This window comes from Heterostelium album, assembly GCF_000004825.1.
Source record: "Heterostelium album PN500 unplaced genomic scaffold PPL_contig15, whole genome shotgun sequence".
NCBI classification, from domain to species: domain Eukaryota; phylum Evosea; class Eumycetozoa; order Acytosteliales; family Acytosteliaceae; genus Heterostelium; species Heterostelium album.
In genome coordinates this window covers 646,207-658,470 of record NW_008805092.1, presented here as the reverse complement: position 1 = coordinate 658,470, position 12,264 = coordinate 646,207, and the positions used below count along the sequence as shown (strand labels likewise).

Sequence of the window (12,264 nt, the reverse complement as noted above, 5' to 3'; positions counted from 1 at the left end):
TTGTTTTTATCAAATTTTTTAGAATTTTTTTATTAAATTTTATTGTTTTAGAAAAAAATAAGAAATTCGCCCTTGACAACTTTCACTAAAAAGGGGGAATTTCTTATTTGATCAACGTGGTTTTACTGACTGATGGTGAATTGTGGTGAATCTTACAAAGCAGGAAACATAAAAATAAATATTAATTAAAAACTATAAATAGTTGATTATCAATTTTAAGTTATCAATCAAATCAAAACAATACAATAATAATAATATCTTAAATATATTTCTAAATATTAAATTTACAAAAAATAAATAAAATGGGATTACTTTTCACTAAAATTGCAGAATTATTCGATCCAAAAACAAATCATAGAATTTTGATGATTGGTTTGGATGGTGCTGGAAAAGTAAGAATTAAAAAAAACAATTTAAAAAATAAAAATAAAAAAATAAGTTATTAATTAAATTTTTATATTTCTTCAATAGACAACATTATTATACAGATTAAAAATTGGAGAAATAGTTACAACAATTCCAACAATTGGATTCAATGTTGAAACAATCGAATATAAGAATATCAATTTTACAGTTTGGGATGTTGGTGGACAATACAAAATCCGTACTCTATGGAGACACTACTACCAAAATAGTACTGCCATAATTTTCGTTATTGATGCTACAGATTACGAAAGAGTCAGTGAAGTTCAAGAGGAGATTGCCAAATTGACCACCGAAGAATCTTTGTCAGGAACAACTTTACTTCTATTTTTGAATAAACAAGATCAACCAAATGCAATGAACTCTGCACAACTGATAGAACAACTCAGACTCAATGATATTAAAGATAGAAAATGGTATATCCAACCAACTACCGCTACTACTGGTGCTGGTATTTTCGAAGGTTTAGATTGGTTATCTAAAAGTCTTAAGAAATAATATTATAGTAATAACAATACAATGTATATAGATATTTTTAAAAATAAAGATCTTTAGAATGGATTTAAAGATCGTGAACTAAATAAATACTTCTTTATTTTTACTTGATTTGAATGTTTTTTAACTAGATATATAGAGTATACTAGAAATTAACTCAACGATTCGAAATAAAAAAAAAACATCTTTAACAAATAGACAAATCAAATTGATTTGTTGTCTTTGTAGTTGTATAATCAAGTTAAATAAATATTAGTTTGTTGTTAATTAATTAGAATCTAGGTGTTAAAGTTTTTTGAAAGAAGTAAGTTCAAATCTGAAAGGGGGTTAGATTTATTTTAATTTATCAATTAACATAGAGGAAAAATAATATAAAATAATAAATAATATAATAATTTAAACTATAATCAAATGAAAATCAATTAGTTCATCTAATATATGGATAATCTAGTTCACCAGACGTGGTTTTTCCAAAAACGGTGATTCAAGTCACTGTTAACAGCGACAAATCACCTTTTTTTGATGGTGTACGCCTGTTAGCAGACCAGGTTGCTGTTTCCGTGGAAAACAGGTCTCATTTATATATCAAAAGCGCAAAACTTCTCACATGGATGAAATACTCACCATACTTACATAACCTGATGTATATGGATAACTAGTTGCTCGATAATATAATACATAAATAACTAGCAACTTTAAACTTTAAGGGATTTTGTAAATGTTATATAAACACTATATATCGTAAATACACATGATATTTCAATATTTATATTAAATATGGACCTCATGTGTGTATAGGTTATGATAACTCGAGATTTATTCAATTTAACATATATGTATAGACTTCTGATTTATGATGGTTTCTGGTTATAAATAACCTTGTGGTTCCAATTTAATAATTATTGTTAATCTTAATGCAATCTACTAATACATATATTCTTTATTCGATATGAATAATTTTGTAAAGAAAAATGAAAAATCTTTCGCTTAATAAAAAAAATAAATAATGATAAAAAAATTTTTTTTTAGAAATTAAATTTATCATATTACCATAATTTTAGAATTAAAAAAAAAAAAGAGTTGCAAATATTTTTCAACGTGGTTTTACTGACTGATTGTGGTGAATCTTAAAAAGCAGGAAACATAAAAATAAATATTAATTAAAAACTATAAATAGTTGATTAATTTACAATTTTAAGTTATCAAATCAAAAACAATAAAATAAATAAAATCTTTTAAATATTTCCAATATTAAATATATAAATAAATAAACAATTAAAAAATGGGATTACTTTTCACTAAAATTGCAGAATTATTCGATCCAAAAGCAAATCATAGAATTTTAATGGTTGGTTTGGATGGTGCTGGAAAAGTAAGAATTAAAAAAAACAATTTAAAAAATAGTCTATTAATTAAATTTTCTTCAATAGACAACATTATTATACAGATTAAAAATTGGAGAAATAGTTTCAACAATTCCAACCATTGGATTCAATGTAGAGACAATCGAATATAAGAATATCAATTTTACAGTTTGGGATATTGGTGGACAATACAAAATACGTACGAGACACTACTACCAAAATACTGCTGCCATAATTTTCGTTATTGATGCTACAGATTACGAAAGAGTCAGTGAAGTTCAAGAGGAGATTGCCAAATTGACCACCGAAGAATCTTTGTCAGGAATAACTCTGCTGCTATTTTTGAATAAACAAGATCAACCAAATGCAATGAACTCTTCACTACTGATAGAACAACTCAGACTCAATGATATTAAAGATAGAAAATGGCATATTCAACCAACTACTGCTACTACCGGTGATGGTATTTTCGAAGGTTTAGATTGGTTATCTAAAAGTCTTAAGAAATAATATAATAAGAAATCAATATAATTTAATTTAAAATATAATTAATAAAATTTTTAATTTTTAAACATAAAAAAATCTGTAAAATTTATTAAATTTAAAATCATGATTTCTTTATTTTTTAGCAAAATGATTCCCAATATTTGTTTATAAGTATCCTGATCTCAAATCCAATCGATAAACCCATAACTCTATTTTGTTTAAACATATACTGATATAAATAGGATACTGGGATAATGGTGAAATCGGAGGGCCATTAAAGTTCGTTACTTCGTAGAAATATTAAATTCATAGGTAGTGAGATCGAAACCCACATTAGTTACTAGCTAATAAGCTCAATTGGTAGAGCGATGAAAATTCAAAAAAAATATCCACACGAACTTGGCAATCCCTCTTTTTTAATATTTGAGATCCATTAATCTGAACAACAACATTGTTTGTTTCCTTTATAAAATAAATCAATATCTTTAAGTAATAAAGTAATTTAAAGACTAGAAATACAATGATTTCCATAAATTAATTTAAATCAACTCCTCCAATTCACTATTTTTTCACAATTTATTAGTTATAGAGAAAAAAAATGGACATTCTTAATTATACTTATCAACTTTGAACTTCACACACATTAATTTTATTTAAAAATTCATTAATATTTTTTAAAATTTTATAAAGTTGTTGATTTGATATTATAATATGATATGATATGACATGATCGATAATAAAACAAGTATAGATAATAAAAATAAATCATTTACAACAATAGCTACTAAAATAGAATCAAATCAAAACAGCAATAGTAATAGTGGTGAAAGTCAAACTACTAGTACAGCAGTAACTACAACAATTGAAACTACAATAGTTAGAAAACCGTTACCTTTTAATAGTTCATTTGTTATAGTTACTGAACAACAACAACAACAGCAACAACAACAACAACAGAAACAACAACAACAACAACAACAACAACAACAACAACAACAACAATTTAGAAAAGAAAAAAGAACATCACAAATAAAAGATAGAATGCTTTCAATAGAATATCCATATGATAATGAAGCAGAGTTGGTTCGATGTTGTGTTAGTGTTGGTGATAGTGTCGATATAGGTGATACTCTTGCTATCTTTAAGATAAAGTCTGGTACCACTCCACCAACACCTACATCCCCAAAATCACCATCTTCACCAACTAACAATGATCAGCAATCATCATCATCATCTTCTTCTTCTTCTTCATCAACAAAAACAACATCATTAACTTCACAATATGATGGTATAGTTAGAACAACAATCGATAAATCTATTAAATCTTTTAAAAAAGGGTAAGTTATGTTAACATATGCTTTAAAATTAATAACATGTTTTTTAATGTATTTATAAATGTAACAATTTAGTGATAATCTATTTACTATTGAACATTGTTCACATGAAGTACAATTTAAAGGATTATGTGCAACATGTGGTCGTGATCTATCGGAGAAGAAATCGACCAAGCAGACAGGACCTTCGAATCTTTCAATTCTTCATGGACATTCTCATCTGACGGTATCACACAACGTAGCACAAAAGATTGAGAATGAGAATGCTAAACGTCTTATCAAACAAAGAAAGCTATCGCTCGTATTGGATATCGATCATACAATCATTCATGCTATTATGGAACCACACTTTATGGAAGTACCTTACTGGAGAAACATCGATTGTGAAAAAGAAAACATACGTTCTATAACTTTAGGAAATATGAAATATTATATTAAATTAAGGTAATACTAATATCGATATTTATGTTGATTATTCAAAACTATACTAATTATATTACTATTATTGTTGTTATTCATTCTTTTAGACCTTTTCTTTATAAATTCTTGGAGGATGTAAATAAGAAATTCGAATTACATATTTATACTATGGGTACGAGGAACTATGCTTTGGAGATTGCAAAATTGATAGATGAGAAACAAGAGTTGTTTAAAGAGAGAATTCTGTCGAGAGATGATACCACCGATATGAGTTTCAAAACATTACAGAGATTATTCCCTTGCGACGATTCTATGGTGTTGATTGTTGATGACCGTTCAGATGTATGGAAAAGATCAAAGAATTTAGTTCAAATTTCACCATGTACGTTAACTTTAAAAAAAATACAACATAATAGTGATTATACTAATTATAATAATATTATTATTAGATTTATATTTCGTTGGATGTAAAGATATGGTTAATCTATTACCATCAGAGAAACATTCACCTCATCAAACTAAATCAGGTGATGGAACAACAACAACAACAGAAGAAGAAAAGAAAGATGATGAACAAAAGAAAGAAGGAGAAGATCAAGATAAAGATAAAGAGAAAGATAATGAAACAACAACTACAACAAATGAGATAAAGAAAGACAACAATGAAGAAACAAAAGGAGGAGAAGTTATTAAAGAAGATGAATTAAAAGAAACTAAAGATAATAATAATAATAATGGAAAACAAATTGAAATCACTAATAATAATAATAATAATAATAATAGTAATAATAATAGTGAAAGAAATATAAATATAAGTAGTAATGATATTAAAAATGATAAACACCTTTTAACTGTTTGGAATCAACTTTCGGAAGTACATAGAATTTATTATGAAGAGTATGATAAAGGAAATAAATTACATGTAGCCGTAAGTATATATATATTTATATCTCCAAGAATAGAAATGTATGATTATTAACATCTTTATATATAATTTTTTAGGATGTATTATCAATTGTAAAAAAGAAAATATTAAATGGTGTTAATTTGGTTTTTAGTGGTGTCTATCCTTTGCAACTACCAGCACACAGACAACCACTGCGGCTTTTAGCAGAGGAATTGGGTGCTACCGTACAGAATGATATTACTAATACTACAACTCACGTTGTTGCTGCAAGAGTATGTTTATAATGATATGATATTATTATTAGAAAATTAATTATAAATTAATTATTAATATATTTTTTGATATTTTATTATTATTATTATTTGTTTTTATAGAAAGGAACATCAAAAGTACATAAAGCAATTTCAAAAGGTTTGAAAATTGTTAATCAAAATTGGATTGAACAGTCTGCTTTCCAATGGCAACGTTTGGATGAAGCTGACTTTCCTGTTCAAGGTGAAGAACCGGCTCTAGAGAACATACCCCCAAAGTCAACAGAGAAATTGGACAATATCATATCGACACACATCGACGAGTTGAAAAAGACGTTTGACGATGCCGATCAAGAGTTGAATGAGTTTCTCGATGGCGAAGATGATTCCTCTGGCTCAGAGAATGGCAGCAATAGCAGTGGTGACTCTGACCGAGAGATGGAAGAAGATGTCGATAGTGATGAAATGCAATCGAATCATACCGAAGATATGCAAGCCGGAGAAGAAGAAGAAGAAGATCAAGTTGGTGCCAAGAGAAAGAGAATCGATGGAAGTGCTTCAATTGATAATGGCTTTGAAGAAAAATCAACCAAATTAAACAGAAACGGAAAAGAACAAAAGCATAACGATGAAGAGGAAATAGATGAAGTAGAAGAAGAAGAAGAAGATATTGGTGAGGAAATGGCTGATGATGATTTAGAAGATTTCGTAAGTGTCAACAACAAATATATATAACTCGAAATACTGATTACTAATTCATTTATTTGTATTTTTTAAATATTATCTTAGCAAAACATGTTGGAAAATGCTATCGACAATGAAGAATAAATCATATTTATATAAAAAACTAGACAGCTTACATATTTATTTCTTATACTGTTTTAAAGTTAGTCAATGATTTATGAAAAACATTTATATTTTAAAAAAATTATTTGTAGAATTTATTTGAACATTTATAAAAAGTAGTAATATTCAAAGATTGGCTGTGTTTGCTTTTAAGATTACTCTGATCGATAGACAAAAGGCTGTGTTTGTTTTTAATACAAAAATATATGTTAGTTATTGTGTTTAAGTGTATTCTATAATAAATTTATTACCTTGCAGGAGTTAAATAAAAGAGTTTTAATTAAGTATGTTTTTATATAAAATAAATTTGAAGTTGCCGATCATGTATATGAAAACAATAGTTAGTGAGTCTACTTATGTTTCGTCCCTCTGGAATTGAATTTAACTCTTAATAGGTAGAAAGGATTAAATCTAAGATATCATCTTTTTTAACTAACATGTTAGAGATTTAATAAAGACAAAAAGTAAAGAGTGGAAGACTGTATTTCTATTTCTTTTCTTTCTTCTCCTTAAAATCAGTTCATGATCGACAACTTCAAATTTATTTTAAATCAATTTTTGAAAGTTTGATAATTTCTAATAACCTTTTTGTTTTTGTAAAAATTTATTAAAAATTAAAAAAAAAAAAAAATTAAAAAACAAATAAATTTTTTGCAAAGAAAAATTCATCAAAGGTCAGGATGGTGTAGTTGGTTATCACAAAACCTTAACACGGTTTGGGTCATGGGTTCGATTCCCATTCTTGATTCAAATTTTAAAGGATATTACCCATTATGCGCGCATTTTAAACCTAGTTGGGTGAAGATTTTTGTAAAGTAGTAATACCAGAGGTATTATACCTCTTAGGATAGTACTCTTTATCAAAAGGTTGATTGAGAGATATGTAGAAAAGGTCTTGATTCGATATTAATAATGAGATCTAACTTTATTTATTATCTTTTAATTAAACATACAGCAAAAATCTATGAAACCGGACATAGGTTTCAAAATACCAAACAGTAATACATTTATTGGTTATAGAAACTAATAAATATATTCTAAGATAGATCTTTGTAAATGATTAATAATTAAAAAGAAATTGAATCATTTATCATTTTACAAAAAAATAAAAAAAATAAAAGATAAAATTAATTTGTGCATTATTTCTGAAGTAATAAAATATTTTTTATTATAGTACTTTTAAATTTATTTTGAAATATTTAATTATATTATATATAAGAATGATACAAAGTAAAATGTTAACAGAAAGATAAAAGATTTGTGGAATACTTGATTTGGATTACTGAATGGCACAAGAAGTTATTGGTTCAAAATACAATTCTAATTTTCAACGGTTTACAAGACTAAAGAAAAAGTAAGCAAAACAAACTCAGTACTGAACACAAATACTATATGTATAAAAAAGAGTATATATTTAAAAGATTACAATTATATTTAAAATAAAATTTAAAAATTTTTTTTAAAAAAATAAAAATAATTAAAAAAAAAAAGGATAACAATACATTTTTAATATGATAAATCAATAACAATATTAGAAGAATAATAAAGGATTAAGGAATTTCTTTCAGAAATAATACAAAAAAAAACCTTTTAGACTCTTCTTCATATTCAAAATGTAAAGGTTTTTAACTGATTTTACAAAAACAAGGATATTGTTTTTTTAGAAAAGTAATTTAACAGATGAAACGAAAATAAAACAAGGAGAGAATAGTATAAAGAAAGTTTATTCTTTAAAGGAGTTCCTGATTATAGAACAACTAATATTCTATCATTAAGTTGAAAGTGGTAGATTCAAATTCAATCATTTCTCTCATTAATTTAATATGGAACTGGATACTTAGACAATCTATCTTAAGCTCTAGATTCCCAGATTTTTTAGAAATTTTAGAGTATGATATAGATCGACGAATAAGTAATATTGTTTAACTAATTTTAGTATATTCCACAACTGTACAAGACATCTCACTTGTCATCAATATACTAAAATCATAATATTTTTTACTTAAAATGCATTCTTAACTAAATTTGATATATATACAAACCAGTCAGGACCTGAATGTTTTTTAAAATTCTTGGGTATTCTTGAGATAATATATATTTACTAGATGCCATTCATTCTAAACTCAATAGAGCTCTTAAATAATGTTAATAGTGATGATATGAAATGACACCGGAGTACTGCCAATCACTATATCAATCAATGCCAAACATATTGAATCAAGTATTCCTCAACCAAGGTTATTGAAGATCCTATTAATTGTTTTCTTTTAAATCAATTTAAATGTATATAAATAAAAAATATTTTATCACTTCAGAAATATTGCACAGATAATTTTTGTTTTTTATTTTTTTTATTTTTTTTTTAAATGGTAAATGTTTCAATTTTTTTCTAATAATTAATCTTTAACAAAGATCTATTTTAGAATATATTTATTAATTTCTATAACAAATAAATGTATTAATGTTTGGTATTTTCCAACCTCTGTCCGGTTTCATAGATTTTTGCTGTACCTTGATTCGATATTAATAATGAGATATCGAAACAAGGAGTTCTCTCGGGTATTTATACTCTTAGTTTACCATCGGTTGGACGGGATTCGTTGATGACTTCATCCTGGTAAACAATTCTAGAACTTCTCCGGTTGGTGATTCATCAATGGACCGTTAATAAACGTCTTCTGGAATTTCTATGGAATTTCTATGAGTGTTCACTGAAATATCCATGACCTTTCTACACATTCCCTTCCAGGATAGAAATACACGAAGAGAGATGATAAATAAAGGTTAAAGTTGAATTTGTAAGTTGAATTATTAGAAGTTGAAGTTCTTGTTGTGTGTTGAAAAATTTTTTTTTTTTAAAAAATTTTTTTGAAATTTTGCTGAATTTTGTTGATCAATCAATCGTACTTATTTTGTTTTTTATCGACATGAATGATATAGTTATTATTATTATTACTAGAAAGAGACATCTGTTGACAGTTGTAGATTGGATGAAATCTTTCACTATAGATTGTTATGTTTGTTGATATATAGGTATGACTTATAGTTGATGATCTCACATCGTGATATTGATATCCGACAATGAAAAAGAGATCTTATATTTGTTTAAATTCCTACTATTGTTCTAACTGTTACTTATTCCACCATTTAAGAAGTGCCATTTTGATGAAATAGAGTCAGTCAAATTAGAATTACTAGCAGTTGTATGAAGTTTGATGAATTGGTCTTGGATCTATCAGTAGCTTCGATACTTGTATACATTTAATCAATTTGATTTGGCAACGTGTTTAGTCGATGTATTATCTTTGGAAGATCGACTAAAATGACAAGCTATGGCTATGGTTGCGATAACTACTGATCGTTATGAGGACTTTGGAATGCGATTACAGTGAATTGTGTAGACTTTAGACGGTGTCCGCTATCATAGATAGTATGGATACATATGTTTGACCTCTGATGTTAGACAGTCTACACTTGGATTTAGCAACGAATATTTGGTTAATCCTGGAGTAACCTATAATAGCTTGTGGTATGATCTTGATATTCTTGACTGGTTTGGTTTGGTTTTGGTGTGCTGTGCTGTGCTGTTGATATCGGAACGTTGATGTACTATACCTATTGTTTATTACTGACGAACACTGGAGTGGATGTCAACTGATCTATTGCTTCTGGTGTCGTTGTGGCGAGTCAGAAGTATGTTTACAACTTGGAGTATGTCGTGTACATCAATTTGGACTTTTATCAACTGCGAGGTGATTGGTTGTAGAAATAAGACAGTGAATCCTTGTCAGATGGTATTTAGTGGACTATGGCATATACTTGGCAGTTTCTTTAGAACATGGTTGATGTCACTTGAATCTTCTTCTACTTGGTGATTATGGTTTGGTGTGACCGTTACAGAGTCTTGGCTTGTTTTCAATCTTTGAAGATTGACCATTGTCTGGCGGTTTGGAATCTAGGACAGGATAAGATTTGCTTGACTTGTGCTCCATCCTTTCAGTTCCGCAATTGGTTTGCTTACAGATCTTTATTCTCGCATTCTCTTAATGAATCAGACGAGCTTTGTTCGATGATTTCATCCCCCCAAGGAAGATGAAGACGTCGTATCACCGCAAAGTGGGATCTTCTAAGAGTAAAAACCATTGCTAGTGTTGGGTTACATCTTTTTATATTATCCAACTCATATCCCTACATCCACATTATGCATCATGTGGAGTGGATATGTCAACTACATTGCCATCTTTCTGTGGGTGTAGTTGCTAGCTGCATGACCATCTTTTGTGGGTGCAACCGTGCCAGAGTAATAACGCAAGAAATTTTATTACTCTAACTGTTTAGTTTGGCAGCCATCTACTATCTCTATTGGTGTAGCGCTACCTTATATGTTAAAAGTGACTGGGCTGCGATTGTAGAGGATCACTCCTACCAATGTATTATTTATCTTTGGCCACTTACGATCATGAATAAGTGCTACTGATCTTACAACCTGTCGAACATATAGTGTGGATCTATTGGTAATAGGTCGTGTGCTCGACTGCTTGTATAGACAAGAGAGACCTGCGATCTCTAATCTATCAAGGGTCTATTACTACTCTTCATCTGCAGTCTTGATGATGAAGGAGTATGCATTTTTACCAATGATACTTGCTAATTTACACCTGCCATTGCTGGTGTCTTAGGACTATGGTCTTTGGAGAGTTCGCGATTACTTCCAGGGTTGGTACCATGCCTGTTAACAGTCTTTCCTCTATTCTTCTTTGGTTGGGTAGACATTTGTTGGTTCTTAGGTTTAGCCTTTCCATTGTTCTTATTTGTTTGGACAGACTTATGGTTATTGGATATGGACTTATCTCTAGGTGTTTGAGCCACAGAGATATTATTGATATCTGAATTGGTATCTGACATATTTTTAATTATAGGTATATGATAGATAGATGATAAAGATATAATATGATTTAAATAGATATATATAAGGTAAGATAATTATTGATTCTTATAATTGTACTAACATATATAGATAATAGATAATATTTAATCTAATAAATTTGATAAATAATAAAATATATGGTTATATTATAATTGTGTAGATAATATTATTTGGTTTAAATGGTTATAATAATATTAATGATATAAGTGTATATAATGATTATGATATTACGGCCTTACTTTTACCCGCGCGGAGTAAGGATATACTAGAGTATTAAAAAATTAAAAATAAAAGTTTTGTAAAGTAGTAATACCAGAGGTATTATACCTCTTAGGATAGTACTCTTTATCAAAAGGTTGATTGAGAGATATGTAGAAAAGGTCTTGATTCGATATTAATAATGAGATCTAACTTTATTTATTATCTTTTAATTAAACATACCTTGATTCGATATTAATAATGAGATATCGAAACAAGGAGTTCTCTCGGGTATTTATACTCTTAGTTTACCATCGGTTGGACGGGATTCGTTGATGACTTCATCCTGGTAAACAATTCTAGAACTTCTCCGGTTGGTGATTCATCAATGGACCGTTAATAAACGTCTTCTGGAATTTCTATGGAATTTCTATGAGTGTTCACTGAAATATCCATGACTTTTCTACAAGATTCTGTCGACAAGATGTGTAGTCGAAATTGGTTGGTGATAGAGATAGTTGGAACTGGCCATAAGTTAGCGGTGAATGCCATGTTTGATGATCAATAGGTGGTCGTAGATTTGCTTCAGAGTGGGTGGTAGACCATCAATCAG

General features: G+C 28.3%; 4 protein-coding genes and 1 non-coding gene across 5 annotated transcripts; 4 read left to right on the top strand and 1 right to left on the bottom strand.

The window, feature by feature from the left end:
- Positions 1-302: 302 nt before the first annotated feature.
- arrJ (ADP-ribosylation factor-related protein) lies at positions 303-921 on the top strand (the record flags this gene model as incomplete). Its single annotated transcript, XM_020577298.1, has 2 exons — positions 303-392; positions 472-921. The coding sequence occupies 2 exons, from the start codon at positions 303-305 to the stop codon at positions 919-921; spliced, it is 540 nt and encodes a 179-aa protein (XP_020432972.1).
- A 1,279-nt stretch (positions 922-2,200) lies between these two features.
- Positions 2,201-2,792, top strand: PPL_06441 (ADP-ribosylation factor family protein; the record flags this gene model as incomplete). Its single annotated transcript, XM_020577297.1, has 2 exons — positions 2,201-2,290; positions 2,349-2,792. 2 exons carry the CDS (start codon positions 2,201-2,203, stop codon positions 2,790-2,792), a joined length of 534 nt encoding a protein of 177 aa, XP_020432971.1.
- A 702-nt stretch (positions 2,793-3,494) lies between these two features.
- On the top strand, positions 3,495-8,452 carry PPL_06439 (RNA polymerase II C-terminal domain phosphatase family protein; the record flags this gene model as incomplete). Its single annotated transcript, XM_020577296.1, has 7 exons — positions 3,495-4,105; positions 4,178-4,546; positions 4,630-4,904; positions 4,972-5,450; positions 5,525-5,701; positions 5,804-6,388; positions 8,303-8,452. 7 exons carry the CDS (start codon positions 3,495-3,497, stop codon positions 8,450-8,452), a joined length of 2,646 nt encoding a protein of 881 aa, XP_020432970.1.
- Positions 7,201-7,274, top strand: PPL_06440. The gene has a single exon. It is a non-coding gene; the product is annotated as a tRNA-Val (tRNA).
- A 470-nt stretch (positions 8,453-8,922) lies between the features above and the next one.
- PPL_06438 (uncharacterized protein) lies at positions 8,923-11,431 on the bottom strand (the record flags this gene model as incomplete). The annotated part of the gene is made up of 4 exons (XM_020577295.1): positions 8,923-8,940; positions 9,096-9,140; positions 10,953-11,063; positions 11,183-11,431. 4 exons carry the CDS (start codon positions 11,429-11,431, stop codon positions 8,923-8,925), a joined length of 423 nt encoding a protein of 140 aa, XP_020432969.1.
- Positions 11,432-12,264: the final 833 nt, after the last annotated feature.